The sequence below is a fragment of the Crocodylus porosus genome, unplaced genomic scaffold (genome assembly GCF_001723895.1).
Source record: "Crocodylus porosus isolate Cpor-Errol unplaced genomic scaffold, CroPor_comp1, whole genome shotgun sequence".
Classification (NCBI taxonomy): Eukaryota; Metazoa; Chordata; order Crocodylia; family Crocodylidae; genus Crocodylus; species Crocodylus porosus.
Window position 1 is genome coordinate 2,725,876 of NW_017728905.1, and position 14,466 is coordinate 2,740,341.

The following is a 14,466-nucleotide window of genomic DNA, read 5'->3' on the forward strand; positions in this document are numbered from 1 at the left end:
GGCATGTCTCCCCCGCCGGGCCTGCAGGCGGGGGCAGGGCACGGGGGAGCGGGGGCTGGTGGCGCTGCCCTGCTTGGGGCTGCCTTGCGTGGCCCTGGGCGCCCGCCTCCTGGCACCCTCGTCTGGGCTCTCCTTGCACCCGCGGGTCCCGTCTGCAAAGTGGGCCCCTTTCTCCTGGAGAAGCCTCCATTTTTCCCGGCCCTCGCTCAGCTGCGCGGGTCACGGCTGCTAGCCCGCGCGGGGATGCTGCTCGGTTGTCCAGGCAAGGGGGCTGGAGGCAGGCCCGGCAGGGGGGTGACGGCCGCCACCCCCGCTTTGATTTGGGGTCTGGGCTGGAGGCGGTGGGTGGCTTTGCAAGGGAGATCCGGAGGTGCGGCTTTTGTTTCGGATAACGCGCTCCTGGCCGTTGCCGTCGGGGGAGGGCGACGCTGTCCCTGGCTCTGGAGAGATGCCCGACAGCCCCGCGCCCTGCAGCTCCGCGCCCAAAGGGCCTGGTGCCCTGAGCAGTTTGCAGGCGTAGGGCTGCGGCGGCCAGATAACTCTTGCAGCGGCCGTGCCCCCGGCGGGGGAAGCTAGCTGTGAGAGAGGCCCTCGGGGGCAGCGGGGCTGCCCGTCGTGTAATCTGTTCGGTTTCGTTGTGCAGCCTTGCTCGGCTGATCGAAACAATAAGGCGTGTGCAGAGATCAGGGGTGGAAAGTCCCAAGCTAGGGGAGTCTGGCACCCGGGCTGGCAGACGAAGCGTTTCCAATGGGCTCCTTGAAGGCACATTTCCCCCCACCACCCCAGAGGCCTGTTTCCACAGGCGGAATGGTAAAGGCCTAGAAAATGAGGAAGAAGCTCAGGTCTCGGCGAAAGGGCACGAGCTGGTGCCAGGACCGTGTTTATCCTAGGGCACAGGCCTGAAGCAAAGGCTGCTGTCATCGCGGCTTGGCGCAGGTGGAGGAGTCAGCTGCATGCTCCTGTGTGCCAGGCAGAAGTCAGGTGCTGCACGGCGATGTCTGCCAACAAGGCATTTTGCATCACGTGCGTGCTTCTCTTGTGGGAGAAGAGACGCCTATGTTAAGGCTGAAATATTAACATTGGGGAACATGTGAATTGACGCCTGCTGCTCACCGTTGGTCTTGGTGTTTACTGCCAGCTTTAAATCATCATCCATCCCTCTGGGTTTCACGGTGGCAGATCAGGGAGATTTGGTTCAAACAAACAAACAAACAAAAAGCAACCCCGACTTGTCCAGCCCCAGCACAAATCGCCGGCTGTGATGTCCTTTGGATGCAGTGTTTTATTTAAGACCTGCGCGCTTAACTCTGTTATCCCTGGTCTGAATGTGCCCACTGCAAAGGGAGCGTGCGGCTTCCCCGCCTGGCAGATGGAGCATAAAACGCCGAAGGGCAGGCAGCGGGGTGGGCGGAAAGCTCAGCAGAGCGATCGGCAACGGGCCTTTCCGCTGGCGTCGCATTTATTTCCTGTATCTCTCGTTCCTTCCTGTTATTACCCAGCGAGCGATCACATGAGTCCCCTGTTCTGAAGCCTTTGTCTCTTGTCCCTGCACGTTATGATCTGTGTTTCGGGGGCTGTTAAGCCTCTGGTGTAGATTCTCCAGCAAAATCATGCACCCCGCCGCTGTAGCCAGCATGTGCAAGCCCTCCGGTTTGGACCAGCGAGCTTGAGCCTTGGAAATTATTAACTGGGTCAGCACTGGTGACTTCTGTTCTGCCGATTAAATCTGGGAGGTTCCTATAAATGCTCTTCTCCTCAGTGTACCTGTTTGGATTCGCGAACGAACCAGCTTGGGCTGCTTTATTCCCTGTGTGCGTTATGCCTAAGGAGTGTTTAGAGAAACCGAGTTTTCAGCAGCGACGCAGAATATTTGTGGACAGTGAAGTTTGACCGGGCAGTTGGCACTGCCAGGGGCCGAGGGTACCTCCGCCCTCTGATCAGTGCTTCCCTGGGCATGTATGGACCTCACTAGCTCGGGCATTACCAGCAGTGAAGAGCTACTGTGCAGGCTGTAAGGCCCAGCGGGGTCTTTTGGTACTTTGCGGAGTTGCTGGCCCATGCTGAAGCCCAAGCTAGCTCGATTAAAGCCAGCGGGGTGGAGTGATCTGTGTTTTAACGGCACTGCCAGCTGTAGCGTGGACGTACCCCAAGCGCTCAGCTGTGGAGGGTGGAAATGCCCTGGGTAGTTACAGGCTCAAGTTGTTCATTTTTTTCTTGATCTCTTGCACCAGGGCACAACTTGGAGTGATTTGGTAGCACTGTGCATGGTGCGGGTAGGGGAAAATGCCCCTGTTGCTAGCTCGTGGTGCGCCCTTCAGGGCTGCAGCAAGGTGCACGGGAGCCCACGCTGGTGCATCGTATCCTGGCTGCGTGGACAAGGCCGAAACAGTCGTCCTGCCTTTCTCCCTGTGCTCCTTCCCAACATCTCAGGGAGCTTAGCTTCTGGGGAAGGGTTGGGGCTGGGCAGGTGCACCCTTGTCCCTCCTGGAGCTGAGGCCAGGTTACATGGCTGTAAAGACCCCTGCAAGGGGCAGATACAGGTTGTCCTGGGGAAAGGCCTATTTTGGAGATCGTGTGTGATGTGGCGAGCCCCTGCTACAGGGCTGTCCCTGGTCTTCCTGCGCTGACGCATGCGTTTCACTGGGGATGTTGCCTTCTCTCTCATTTCATGCACGCGGGTGTGAACGAAATGAATCAGAACACCCTCGGGGATGCTTCAGTGGACCCCAGTGCGGTAGATGTCCCTCACCATTTCCTCTGCCGATGCTTCAGCAAATTGATCTGCACCCCGGGCATCTGAATTTCCCAGAGGCTGGAAATCTCAGTTTCTGCCCGGTTCTAGCTGTTCCTGGTGCTGTGGCTTGGCACAGCCCACTGAGACACCTATTGACTTTGGCAGGCTTTAGGCCAGGGCTTGAGTGATTAAGGAGCCCTTGCATGACTTGCTCAGGAGTTCTTGCCTCCTTTTTAAACTAGAAAATGCCCCCACAAAGCCCCCCCTCCCTGGGCAGGTGTGACCAAAAACACCTAAGTGGCTTGCAAAAGGATTTGTGCTCCCAAATCACTCGGGTGGCAGTGAAAAGCCCATTTCTTGCATCAAGGTGGCATGGATAAACCTGAAGATGCCACCTTCCTTCTGTCCCTTTGTGTGCACTCATCACAATAGAGTCTTTAATTACTTGGTCACGTGCTCTTCCTAAATTATCGTGCCATTTTTTTTTCCCCCTATGCAAGCCAGGGAGTTGCCTCTTGAATGAGAATGAATCATTGTGTCTGGTTTAGTCTAGCACAGGCTAGACATCGGCATAATTTGAAAGCGCTCTCATTTGACACGTCCTCTCTCGCCACCCTCTTGCTTTTCTTATGACTTGCCCCAAGCATTTCAAGCTGTTTAGGGCCAAAGCTGTGACTAGACCCGTACAGCACCAAGCACAGCTGTGCTTCAGTGGCGTCGTGGTTGCTGGATGCTAGTCTGCACCAAATGAGCTCGGGCACTTTGCTGACCCGAGAGAGCCTGATGGTGGCCTGGCCCTGGTGCAGCCTCATACAAGTGATGGACACTTCTAGGGAGCGCGTCCGATGCTCTAGACTCGCCTTTGCTTCCCGTGTGTCTGAGTCCCAGCCGGAGGAGCACGCGGCTGAGCTTGATGTGCTCTCAGGGTTGTCCAGTGAGGCCTGCACTGGAGGTCTCAACGCCACCCAGCCCCTGCATGCACGCACTTCTGTCTCCTCCGGTCTGGAGGGGAATTTGTCGTAGATGTGGAGGGTGGCCGGCTCACCCAGGAGCCGGGCACGTCCCTTTCCTTTGCTTCTGCATATCACAAAGGAACAGATGCTAAGGAACACATTTTCAGGTGCTTTGAGCAAATGCCCAGCCCTTCCAGAGGCTGCTTCCCTGGGGTGCTATGTGCTGGGCCTGCCCACCCCTCCGGATGGCGCACAGCTCTGGGGAGGAGCAGTGGGCCTAGTTCTTCCAGGCACTCAGGCTCCTGCCATCCCTTGCATTCCCTCCTGGCCGTGCAGTTGTGCCAGGCCTGGGGCTGTGCAGAGCAGCAGGGAGGGGAGTGAACCGGCCCATGGTGGGGGCAGTCGCTGGCATGATCTATCGGCCCTTGGCGCCGGCTGGGCTGCGCGGAGGCTTGTCAGCCTGCGATGGGAGTAGGTTGTGGGGGCCTTGGCTCACGCCGTACGGGCACGTTCAGCTCCAGTCAACTCCCCCCCAGGAATGTGCCGCGTCAGGTCTGAGATGCAGAGCTGTACCGTGTCCATACCACCATGCCGCCCCAGCTTGGCCTGTGGCCAGGTGCCCATTTCGGGACCCCCGACCCCTAATTTCAAGCCTGCTGCAGCACGGCCAGCATCCTGGAGGCAAGGGGAACAGGCTCCCCTTTGTGCGCCCTGTAGGCCTGGCGCTGAGCGAGCCCCGGGCTCGGCTGGGAATGAAAGAGCCACTGAGTCACGCCGGAGCTGTCCGTGTCCCAGCATCACGGGGCCCTGCCTGGCCACGGGGTCTCCGGCATCCCCTGTGGCCTTGCCCCGAGTAGCAAAGAGCCCCTCCCATCCCATCCCATCCCATCCCCAACCGCAGGACAAGCGTAGCCTTGTCTGCGTTATCCACGCAGGGAAGTGCCAGCACTGATGCATTGGTGTCCCCAAGCGGCCCCCGGTCCCTGGCATGAGAGGGGAGTCGATGCCACAAGCTTCCTCATCCTGTGCCTCCACCAGGCCTGGGCTGAGGCTGTCGGTGCTGCCGTCAAGCCGGTGACAGCCCAGCCAGGCTGAACGCGGCTGGTTTAACCTGCCTGGCCCCAGTGCCCTGCTGCAGCAGCTCTGCAGCTCTCCATGTACCAAGCAAGCCCGGGTATGTCTGGGCCAGCGGCAGGCCATCCCGCTGGCAGCAAGAGCTGCGCCCAGAGGCGGGCCCGGGTCTCGGCCCCCGTGGCAGGAAGCAGCTGGGTGCAGGAAGCGAGTAACCTCCTGCCGTGGGAGCATCTCCGGGCAAGGGCTGTGCCCACGTCTTCTCGGTACCCAGCGGGATCCGCAGCCCCGCGGCAGCCTGGGTCTGTTCCCTGCCCTGCACAAGCTTTTGCAGCATCTGCTTCTCCGTCCTCGCTGCAGCAAAAGGCTCTTACGATGACTTTTCAAGATGGCCCGTTTCTAATAGGCTTAGACTGGGGAGGCCTGTTCTCCTGCCTGTGCGTGTGCGTGCGAGCACACACGCATGCGAGATAGCAAGGAGAGTAAGGCAGGCACTGCTCCCACAATGCACTGTGTCATCCTCATCCGTGCCGGCAGGCAGGCGACCGAGGTGTCCCCGGCTAACCTGAGTTTCCTGCTGCTGAGCAATGGGGGAGGAGGTTGCAGCAGACGTGGCGAAGCCCCAGACAGGGGCATGTGGGACCCTGAGTCGAGGGACCTTTGAGCGCTGTCCCCAGGAAGGACCATACGGCTGGGATCCCGGTGCTGGCCCGCACCCCTGGGACGCCGAGGCTGTTTTGCTGGGTCGTGTGCTGCAGGCTTGCCCATGGGCCGTGGGGAGCAGGCACTTGGCAGCGAAGGCAGGGCCTGGCGTGGGAGCACCGGAGAAGGGCTGGGGGCTGCAAGAGCGGGGACGGGCTCAAAGGAGGACAGCGTCCCTGAGAGAAACAACAGCGAGGCCTGGGAAGCCTCTGGTGTTGGGGCACGGGTCCCTTCTGCCTGCCAGAGACTGGCATCAGCAGGGTGGGTGGGTTATGCCGTAGCTGCCCATCGCTTCTCCCATCCTCAGATGAGGCTCCCAGCTAGAAGGCCCCTGGCCTGATCACCCTCTTCCTACATGGAGGGGGCCTGCTCCCTGCCTGCCGTACAGCTTGCCCAAGCTATCGGGGCGACGGGGCCCGGGCCCATGAGGCTCTGCCGAGCCCTGCTCATCCGTCCACTCGCTGGAGCGGCTGCACCGCCCGGTCCTCTGAGACCCCGGCCTCCTGGGGCCTGGCTCAGGTCCTGGGCCCAGTGGCCCCACACCCGGGTTTAGCTCCACGTCCAGGCTGCACAGAGCCCTGGGGGTGCTGTCTGCCTCTGCTCCTTCCCCAGCCACGTCCTCTTTCCACACCCCCACTTCCCACTTTGCTCCCCGCTTCACCTAGCCACAGCTCCTCCTGGTTCCTCTCCAGCCATGCCAACCTCTCCCCCTGCTTCTTCCTCAGATCCCAGGGACATGTGAAGGGGTCTGGGGGGGAAGGGGTTGGAAAATGGTCCTTTCTGCTCCTCTGTGGTCCCATGTAAATGGCCTCCCAATTTGACAGGTGTGGTGTCTTCACCCCATGAGTGTTGTCCCCACACAGCTCTTGGGGAGGAGGGCTGTGGCCAGGGGACATCCCAGTGACCTCCCACCCTGCCACACAGCCAAAGGTCATTGCACTCCTAGGCCTTTCCCCGCGCTGCACATGGAGCAGGCAACACTGAAGTGCAGCGGTGGCTTTGGGAAGAGGGCAGGGTCCCCTCTTGGGGGGGGGTGGTGCTGTGGTTGATCCTTCCTCCCCCCGCACAGCTGACCGTGCACCCTCGTGTCTGTCTGTAGCATCACCAGGAGAAGACCTCCTCACCGGTGCCCAGCATGCCTGCCCGCTCCACCACCGCGCTTGCTTACCCTGAGCTCTACCCCAGCCCCATCAAGAACAAGGTTTTGAAGACTGAGAAGGAGAGAGCATCGCCCACCTTCTCCTTGGGTGGTAAATACCCTTCTGGGGGACCAAGGAAAGGAGGGAGGCTGGAAGGCAGCTGGCTTTTTGGGAAGGGGGCCGGGGCCAGGAGCTGAGGGCAGGGGTGGGGCGCTTGGTTCTCACGGAGCCCCTTTCACGAGAGCACAACGTGCCGCCTGTGTTCGCCCACCAGGCGAGGCAAAACGGGGCATCGTTGCCTGGGGCTGTGCCCAGAACGGTGCTGCTGGGGCAGCTCCGCTCCCCCCTCTTCTAAAGCGAACCAGATCTTGGGGCCTCAAACCTCACGACAGCCCCTGCCTGAGTGGAGGTAGCAGGCACCCAGCCTTGCTTCCTCATGCCTCCTGCTCCACGGATGTGTGCAAAGCCACCCTAGGCCATGCCACCCCATCTGCCCATGCTGGTCACCATCTGGAGCAGTCCTCTTCTCTCCTTGCTCCGACTCCGGCTGTCCCCAAGTGCTTTAATGGACCAGGCTGCGAAGTCTGACAGGTGGCTCCAGCCTCCCACGGTGGCCAGAACCCCACAGCCAGGCACCACCTCGGGTCTGGGCCTTGGCATGGCCTCAGGGCTGGGGTTGTCTGCCTTAGGCTCAGGAGGGAGATTGTCAGGAGCTCTAGTTTACAGCTGGCTGCCCCGTAGGGCCTGTCCCCCCAGTCCGGATCCCTGTGCGGGTAGCGAGTCTGTGCCTGCAGTGGGTAGGTTGGAGCAACATGCAGAGGTCCTGGCTGAGACTGTAGCCCTGCTGTGCTGTCGAGAGGACTCAGCCCTCTGACCCCTCGGTCAGCCCTGGAGGATCTCCTCTACCCACACCTCACAAGGCAAAACCTCTGCCAGAGCCAGAACAAGCAAACAGTGGGAGGGGAAACTGAGGCACAGAAAGGGAAAGAGACTTGCTATTGGTAGCAGCAAGTCAGTGGACTTGGATCTCCGGTTGCCTGAGTTTCAGTCCAGTGCCCTAAGTACTAAGCTGGACTGCCTCCCCATGCTACTTTCTTCTAAGCCCCTGGAGGTTTAAGATGAGTTCAGATGGGCACTGCGTTCTCTGCGACGACAACAGGAGATGGAAAAACGGGAGCAGCGGAAACAGTGCACCGTGGACCAAAGAAAAAATCCAGCACCACCCACCTCATGTGGATACAGGTGCTCGAGTTGCAACAGAGCCTGTCAATCCTGGATCGTCCTGGTTGGCCACCTTCGGACCCCCAGATAAGACAGTCATCCTTGACTGCAGGGGGATTGCCAAAGAAGGATTCTCTGCAGCTGTCTGAAAAATAATAGAGACCTTGGCCTGTTGTTTTTTTAATCTGCAATGAGAGGGGAGTGGACATCACTGCAGGCAGTGCTAAGGTGATTAGGAGCCTGCTCCGAGGCATTTACACTGAGGCTTCTGGTCCCCTCCAGTTTGACTGCCTGTGTGTCTCCTCTGTGCCCTTGTGCTACGTAAGCTGAACAGTAGCTGGGTCTTTGGCCAAGCCAAGCCAAGCCCTGTCTGGGAACGTGCTGCTACCCCAGGCTGGGATATGAAATCCATCCCTGCTTTGTTGAACCCCTCCACACGCCCCCCATGACCTCATCCTAGGGTGACAGACTTGCCCCCCTAGCACTGGTGCTGGTGTATGTGTATTCACCCTCCTCATCACAGCCTCTCCCCATCAGGGTGCAGTGACCCGGCCCTCTTGGGCAGCCAGGCACAGCCAACGGCAAGCGGAGGCGGTGGGGCTCAAGCGCAGGAACTGCGGCTCCCCAAGCGCAGACCTCTCCCAGGTAAGGTCCCTGGAGCCCCTTCTGGCAGCCTTGCTCCCAGCAGGGTGGGGCCGTGGTCCTAGCAAGGCCAGGCAGGGTACGCTCGGGTTCTGGGTGGGCAGAACTGTGGGCCAGCTCGAACTTGGGACCCTCGTGGGTCTGGCGTTGTTTCCCTTTCAGCCGCAAATGGTGACTGCAGCTGCAAGACACTAGCCTGGGAAAGAGGGAAGGGTTAGGGGAGTTGGTGAGATGCAGAGGGAAAGCTGTGCCTGCCTGGTGTGGGGGGGTGGGAAACTGGGCCATGGCAAGAAAGAGGCAGAGGTTAAAAGAAAAAAGAGGTGAAGGAGTGAAATGGATGTGGTGGGATATTTCTAAAGGAGAAATGAGGTACCAGTGGGATCAGAGCCCCTGGTACAGACAGGGAGCATCTGCCTTTTGACTGCTCACCAGGCCGTGTGACGTGAGTATGCTGCGTCTCAGCTGTGGAGCTGATGATGTCTTTTCCAAGGGGCCAGCTCCGAAGAGGGAGAACAGGCCATGGGGAAGTCTCTAAGCCAGGTCGGAGGTGCACTCCAGGGGCCAGGAAGGTGCTGCCGCTTTCCATACCCATTTACTGAGCAAACCACATCTGCAGGAGCTCTAGCTCCCGGCCATGGGTCCTGTGAGGACTGGTTGGCCGTGCTTGTGGGGCAGGGGTGGTCTCTAGATTGGGTGTGACAGCCCAGGTCAGCTTCAGTACATCAGTGCCAGCAAAAGAGGACCTGCATGGAACAGGGCTGCATGGAAGCCCCTACTTTCAGTCAGTCGGAGGTGGTGAAAGCCAGGAAGCTGTAGGAGCCAGGGACAGTAATGACTCCAGGGTTTGTCTTCTTCCAGGGAAGCACTACCAGTGCTCGAGCTATGGCTGCAAGCTGGCCTTCCACAGCATGCAGGAGCTGATGGACCACTTGAAAGTCCACTACCGACCCACGCAGTCACTGGAGGGTAAGGCGGGGGGCACATCCTGGTGAGGGGCACTGCTGCTGAGATGAGGCACGTCGGGACAGCACGTGCAAGGGGAGCGTGGTGGCTGCTGCAGGGGCAGAGGATTCGACTTAAGGAGGCCTTGTTCACCCCTTCCTGGTGCTTTGGCTCAGCAGATGGGCGCCAGTGGGTTATCGTATCATTGCAGTGTTCATTCGGTGAATAAATTGTGGCCCACGGGCTGCTTGCAGATAACCTGCTGTGAGCGCTTGTCCGAGGTGTGATTGGTCACTGAAGTCCCCTGGTGTTTCTGCCAGTGCACAGGTGGTCATGGCTCTTGTACCGGGAGCACACAGACTGCCATGCCAAGGGCCGGTCTTCCAAGTGTTCAGGGCATGGTTGGGGCATGGAAGGTGCTGTTCACTCTGGGAAATCTGGACCTTGCTTCTTATGCCATCATGTGTCAACATGACACCCACATGCATATGCATTGCACTGTTTTCCTGGCTCTGCCTGTGGGCTAGATGAGCTCTTCATCTTGTGTCTTAAAAGAGGAGACTGATTTATTAACGCCCAAGTTCTCCCCTCCCTGCTGTGCCCTGAGCATCTTCTTTTATTGGTAGGTCTCTGCCAAACTTATCACCCACTTCAGTAAATGATCAGTAGCTCTTCTGTTCTTAGACCAGTCCGGCGCATGCCATGGGTGGGGAGAAGTGTATGAGGCGAACGTACGGGTGGTCCTCGGTCTCCTGCTGGACTCTGTAACCATTGAGTCACTGGTTTATGGAGGTCCCCTGGGTACAGGGGGAGGCTGCCGTGGCTGGCGCTATCCTGGCCATGGGTGCTGCTGCAACGGCTAGGACACTGCCAACCTCTGTGCCCCTCTTCTAGGGAAAACCTTCCGCTGTCCCACTCCAGGCTGCACGGAGACCTTCCCCAGCATGCAGGACCTCATGACCCACATGAAGGTGCACTACAAGCCAAACCGCTACTTCAAGTAAGTCCCCTTCATTGCACTGCAGGCACAAGGCTCCTGCCTTTCTCCACCCACTTCTTCCTTTGCTCACGCCTTGCCTGGGTGGGATTGTGTCTGTTCCCCGGTGGCTGTTCTGCCTCCTCTCAAACGTCCCCATGGGATGTGCTCTCACTATTCAGCCTGGGAGATGGCGTAAGAGCCAGTGTCCCTTCCTTTTGGACCCCCAAGCGTTCTGCAGCCCCTGGCCTCATGCAGTGGGGTCACAGGGGCTAATCCCTGCCCCCCACATTAGCTTTGCCCCCCTTGGTTGTGTGTACAGGAAGGCCTTTCTGCCTGTGGCCTGCTCGGCTTTTGGCCCCTTTGGGCCTGGCGGCAGGGGCCAATGCCAGGGGTGGCTTCCATGCTTGCCGGGCCATTGCCAACTCTCTTCTTCCAGGTGTGAGAACTGCATGCTGCGCTTCCGAACGCACCGCTCCCTCTTCAAGCACCTGCACGTCTGCTCCGACAGCTCCAGCACTTCGTCTCCGGCTCCAAAAGCCGAGAAGCCCATCCTACCTGCTACCTCTGGCCTGGAGAAGGACCCCCTGGCCAAGCCGCTGGAGGGGCTGCCCAAGCTCCAGGGCGTCATCCGGCACATGGAGAAAGAAGCCATTCTCCCTAGCATGGACACGGTCTCTGCCACGGCGCCAGCCTCCCTCCCCACCAGCCTCTCTGGTCTGCATGGCTCCCTGGAGTCCATGCCCCTGGTCTCCCCGACCTCCCACCCCTTCCCTCTGCTGGAGCCCTCACTCTTCGGGGCGCCCTCCTTGACTCGGTTCTCAGGCCCGCCCCATTCCTCGGTGTCGGGGCCTTTCCTGTCCTATATGCCCCCCTCGCCCTACAGCTTACCTCAGGCTTCAGTCCAGCATCGTCTCAGGCCATATCTGCCCAGCCAAGGTCTTCCCGTCTCCAACGCCGTGTGGAAGAAGAGTCAAGGTGAGACAGCAGGGCCGTTCGGTACAGCTAGAGCCTTCTGCTGGGGCTTGCCCATGGCACAACGTGGCTCCCGCGGGGCTCGACTAGCAGCTTCTGCTCAAGACCCAGGATATTACTGGGCCCTTTCCCTCCAGGAAGGATCTGGCACCCCTCAGCTTCCTCTCTGCCTCCTGGGCTTGGCCTGATGCGTCTGGGTGGCCATTTCTCTTCCCCCTCCCCCCCCATGCCCAGACTCTCACCCCAGCTAGCAAGCGGCTCCTTGGGAAGGTGTTAAATCAAGTCCCACCGCCCTGCCTGGAGACCACAGCCTGGGGTCGTGGGAGGATCCTGGTCCAGCCTCTCCCAACCACCGGAGCTGTCGCCACCCCACAGAGTCCTTGTTGATCAGGCAATGTCCGACCTCCATGCCAGGCCTCGCCTGCCTGAATTGCTGGCATCTCAGCCAGGGCTTTCCCCCAACCCCCGCACCCTGCCCTGGGAAGGGAAGGCCTAATGCTCCTCTTGCCCCCAGTTCCCTTCGCAGATGTGAGTGTCAGCCCCCTCCTCCCAGGCTTCGGCTGGGGAGTGACTCCAGGTTAGTCCGGCGTGGGGCTGCTTTCTGGCCACGAGAGGGAAGTTCAGCCTCGCGGGGTGGATGCTGCCGTGCAGAAGCGGGAGGGGAGGCGGCGCCCTGGCTGGAGGCTGAAGGAAGACCAGGGAGGCTGCTTGGACCAGTGATGTGACGAGGGGCTGGGGGACCTTGCAAACTGGTTGAGGAGTTCCCAGAGCTTCCCTAGGGGGTGAAATGGCAACGCATGGGGCTGGAGGCTTGCTCTTACTCTGCTGCTTGTGGTTGCTGGGTATCGCGGGCCCTGGTCTCATCGCAGCTTGTAAGCTCAAGTGTGCTCAGGAACTGGACATAAGGGGCACAGCCCAACAGTCATACCTTGTGGCCACTCGTGGAGGGAGGGCGCTGCAAGCTGGGAGGCCGGGGGCTTCCGGCAGGTCTGTAGTCCAGCACCAGGTGGGTCTTGGCTGGGGTGGTAGCTACAGTGGTACCCAGCTGATACCGGGTCCTGTTTTGGTACTAGGTGGGGGCTGGCTCTGTCCTCTTCAGCTTGCCCCTGCGTGCAGCGGTCTGCGTCCTGCCTCTGCATGGGACCAGAACCTGGGTTCCCTGCAGCTCAGCGTGGGGCTCTGGCCCTGGGGCGGGTGTATGACAGCAAACACCGTGGCCAGACAAATTCCCCTTAAACTGAAGTGCCCTGGGCCCCTCCTTTTCTTGCCAGAGGTAGCACCCAGACACCAGGCCCCAGCAGGAGGCAGCCCCTTCCCCAAGGAGCCTCAGTCTTACTTTGGTTCTCACTTGAGCTGTTGTGGCACCCTGGGGTACCATGAGATGCTTTCGGGGATGCCACACTTGCTCTTCCCCACCTGGGCCCTCTTGCAAGGAGGTAAGTGGAGGCTTTATGCAGGGTAAGCTCCTGCTTCTCCCTGCTAGCCCCCGGGCAAGCAGCGAAGTGCTTGAATCTCCCCCCAGCACCCTCTGACCTGCCCCTGTGCCAGGAGGTATGTGCTGTGCCAGGAGTAAACACCTGCGGTATTGAAATGGGGTGTCACAGAAGGAGTTTGCGACCCACCGGTCTAACAAGACGAGGCAGACGCAGGGTGGCATGGTGCAGGGTGTTGGTGGCAAAGCTGAGAACAACGCAGGCGTCCTTAGCTCCCGTTGGGGGGCCATGCTTCATCCATTGCCCTCTTGATCCCTCACCCCACCCCTTGTGCCATCAGCTTCATGCTGCTCCTTGCATAGCAGGGGGCCATGGCTGAGGGCCATTGCTGACCCAGCGGCAGTTACGGCTTCGCATGCCTGTCCTGGCCATGGGTCCCCGGGGGCTGCGCAGGCTGTGCCCTGTGCCCAGGCGCTGGCGAGTCAGTGCGTTGCTTCCTGCCCCCCCCCCACCTGTGCTGCAGGCCACTCCTCCAACAGCCGCATTGTGTGGGAGCACACGCGAGGGCGCTACACTTGCATGCAGTGCCCCTACTCCACCGCCTCGCGGGAGGAGATGACGCTGCATATCGAGGACCACCGCAAGAACCCGCCCCCGCCCAGCCGGCTAGATGGCGAGATGGGTATGTGCCAGTGGGCAGCTGGGGTGTCGTGGGGAGGCGAGCAGCGTACCGTGGCCTGCTGCTGGGGTTGCTGTGGCTCCCATCATGAGTCCAGGGGTGCTGGCCTTCAGCTGCTTGCTCCCAAAGTGGTCACAAGCCTTGGCTGTGGGTGGGCACTGTGCCCCCAGCTGTCACGTACACCCTTCCCCAGCCTTTCACGGCTGGGCTTTGCCTTCCTAACTGGAGAGGCAGGGAGGAAGGTTGGATTCCTGCAGCATGACCGTGTCCAGGGAGAGGAGAGGTGGGTACTGGCACTGAGGATCAGGCTAAGCTGCCAGAGACCTTCCCACGACACTAGCCCCCCTCCACATGTGATCTGCACCATCACCTTCTCCCCCAAGGCTGGGAAAGCTCCCCTTGCCTGGGTGCCTCTCCCTGCGAGTGCCCAGCAGAGCTTGGGCCATGCACCGTGCACCTGCCAGCCTGGGGCACTGACACTGGCTGGCAGAGTTGACAGACAAGTGAGGCATCTGGGGTGGCTGCAGCCATGAAGTCTCCACTGCAGCAGGGCCAGTCTGTGCCCCAGATGGGGCTTTTGCAAAACCCTGGGAGAGGGCTGGGGTGGCAGCGCCATCTTAATCCAGGGCAAGCCAGGCTGTCCTGCCCCTGGGAGACTTGCACCACTTAGAGCAGCCCCTGGGGAGCTGGTGGGTGCTTTGGCACTAACTCTTCTCCACCCCCCCCATCTCTTTCTCCTTCAGATTTCGGGGTGGGCCTTGCCTCCTTCCACTCGAAGCTCACGCCGGAGATGGAGAACTCCCTGTACTCACAGCTCTGATCCTTCTGCTCCTGCTTAGTCAAGTGATTTTTTTTCCCCCCCCGCTCCCCGAGGTGGGCAGGGAGCTGTGCACGGGACTCCAACAGGAGCTGGGAGTGGGGGGAACTTAGGCAGGACCCCCCCCCCCCTCCACCCTGGGGCTCTGGCATGGCTCCTTCACCCCCCCTGCTGTGTTCACG

General features: G+C 60.2%; 1 protein-coding gene across 1 annotated transcript in view; it reads left to right on the forward strand.

Annotated features, from left to right (window-relative positions):
• Positions 1-14,460, forward strand: part of ZNF414 (zinc finger protein 414) — a 14,937-nt gene extending 477 nt beyond the window's left edge. The window contains exons 2-10 of the mRNA XM_019557075.1: positions 6,560-6,710; positions 8,358-8,465; positions 9,321-9,428; positions 10,299-10,404; positions 10,820-11,358; positions 11,870-11,932; positions 12,627-12,791; positions 13,312-13,470; positions 14,211-14,460. Coding sequence (XP_019412620.1) covers positions 6,596-6,710; positions 8,358-8,465; positions 9,321-9,428; positions 10,299-10,404; positions 10,820-11,358; positions 11,870-11,932; positions 12,627-12,791; positions 13,312-13,470; positions 14,211-14,287 — 1,440 coding nt within the window. The 5' untranslated portion in view covers positions 6,560-6,595 and the 3' untranslated portion in view covers positions 14,288-14,460. The remainder of the gene's footprint in view (positions 1-6,559; positions 6,711-8,357; positions 8,466-9,320; positions 9,429-10,298; positions 10,405-10,819; positions 11,359-11,869; positions 11,933-12,626; positions 12,792-13,311; positions 13,471-14,210) is intronic.
• The last annotated feature ends 6 nt before the right edge of the window (positions 14,461-14,466 follow it).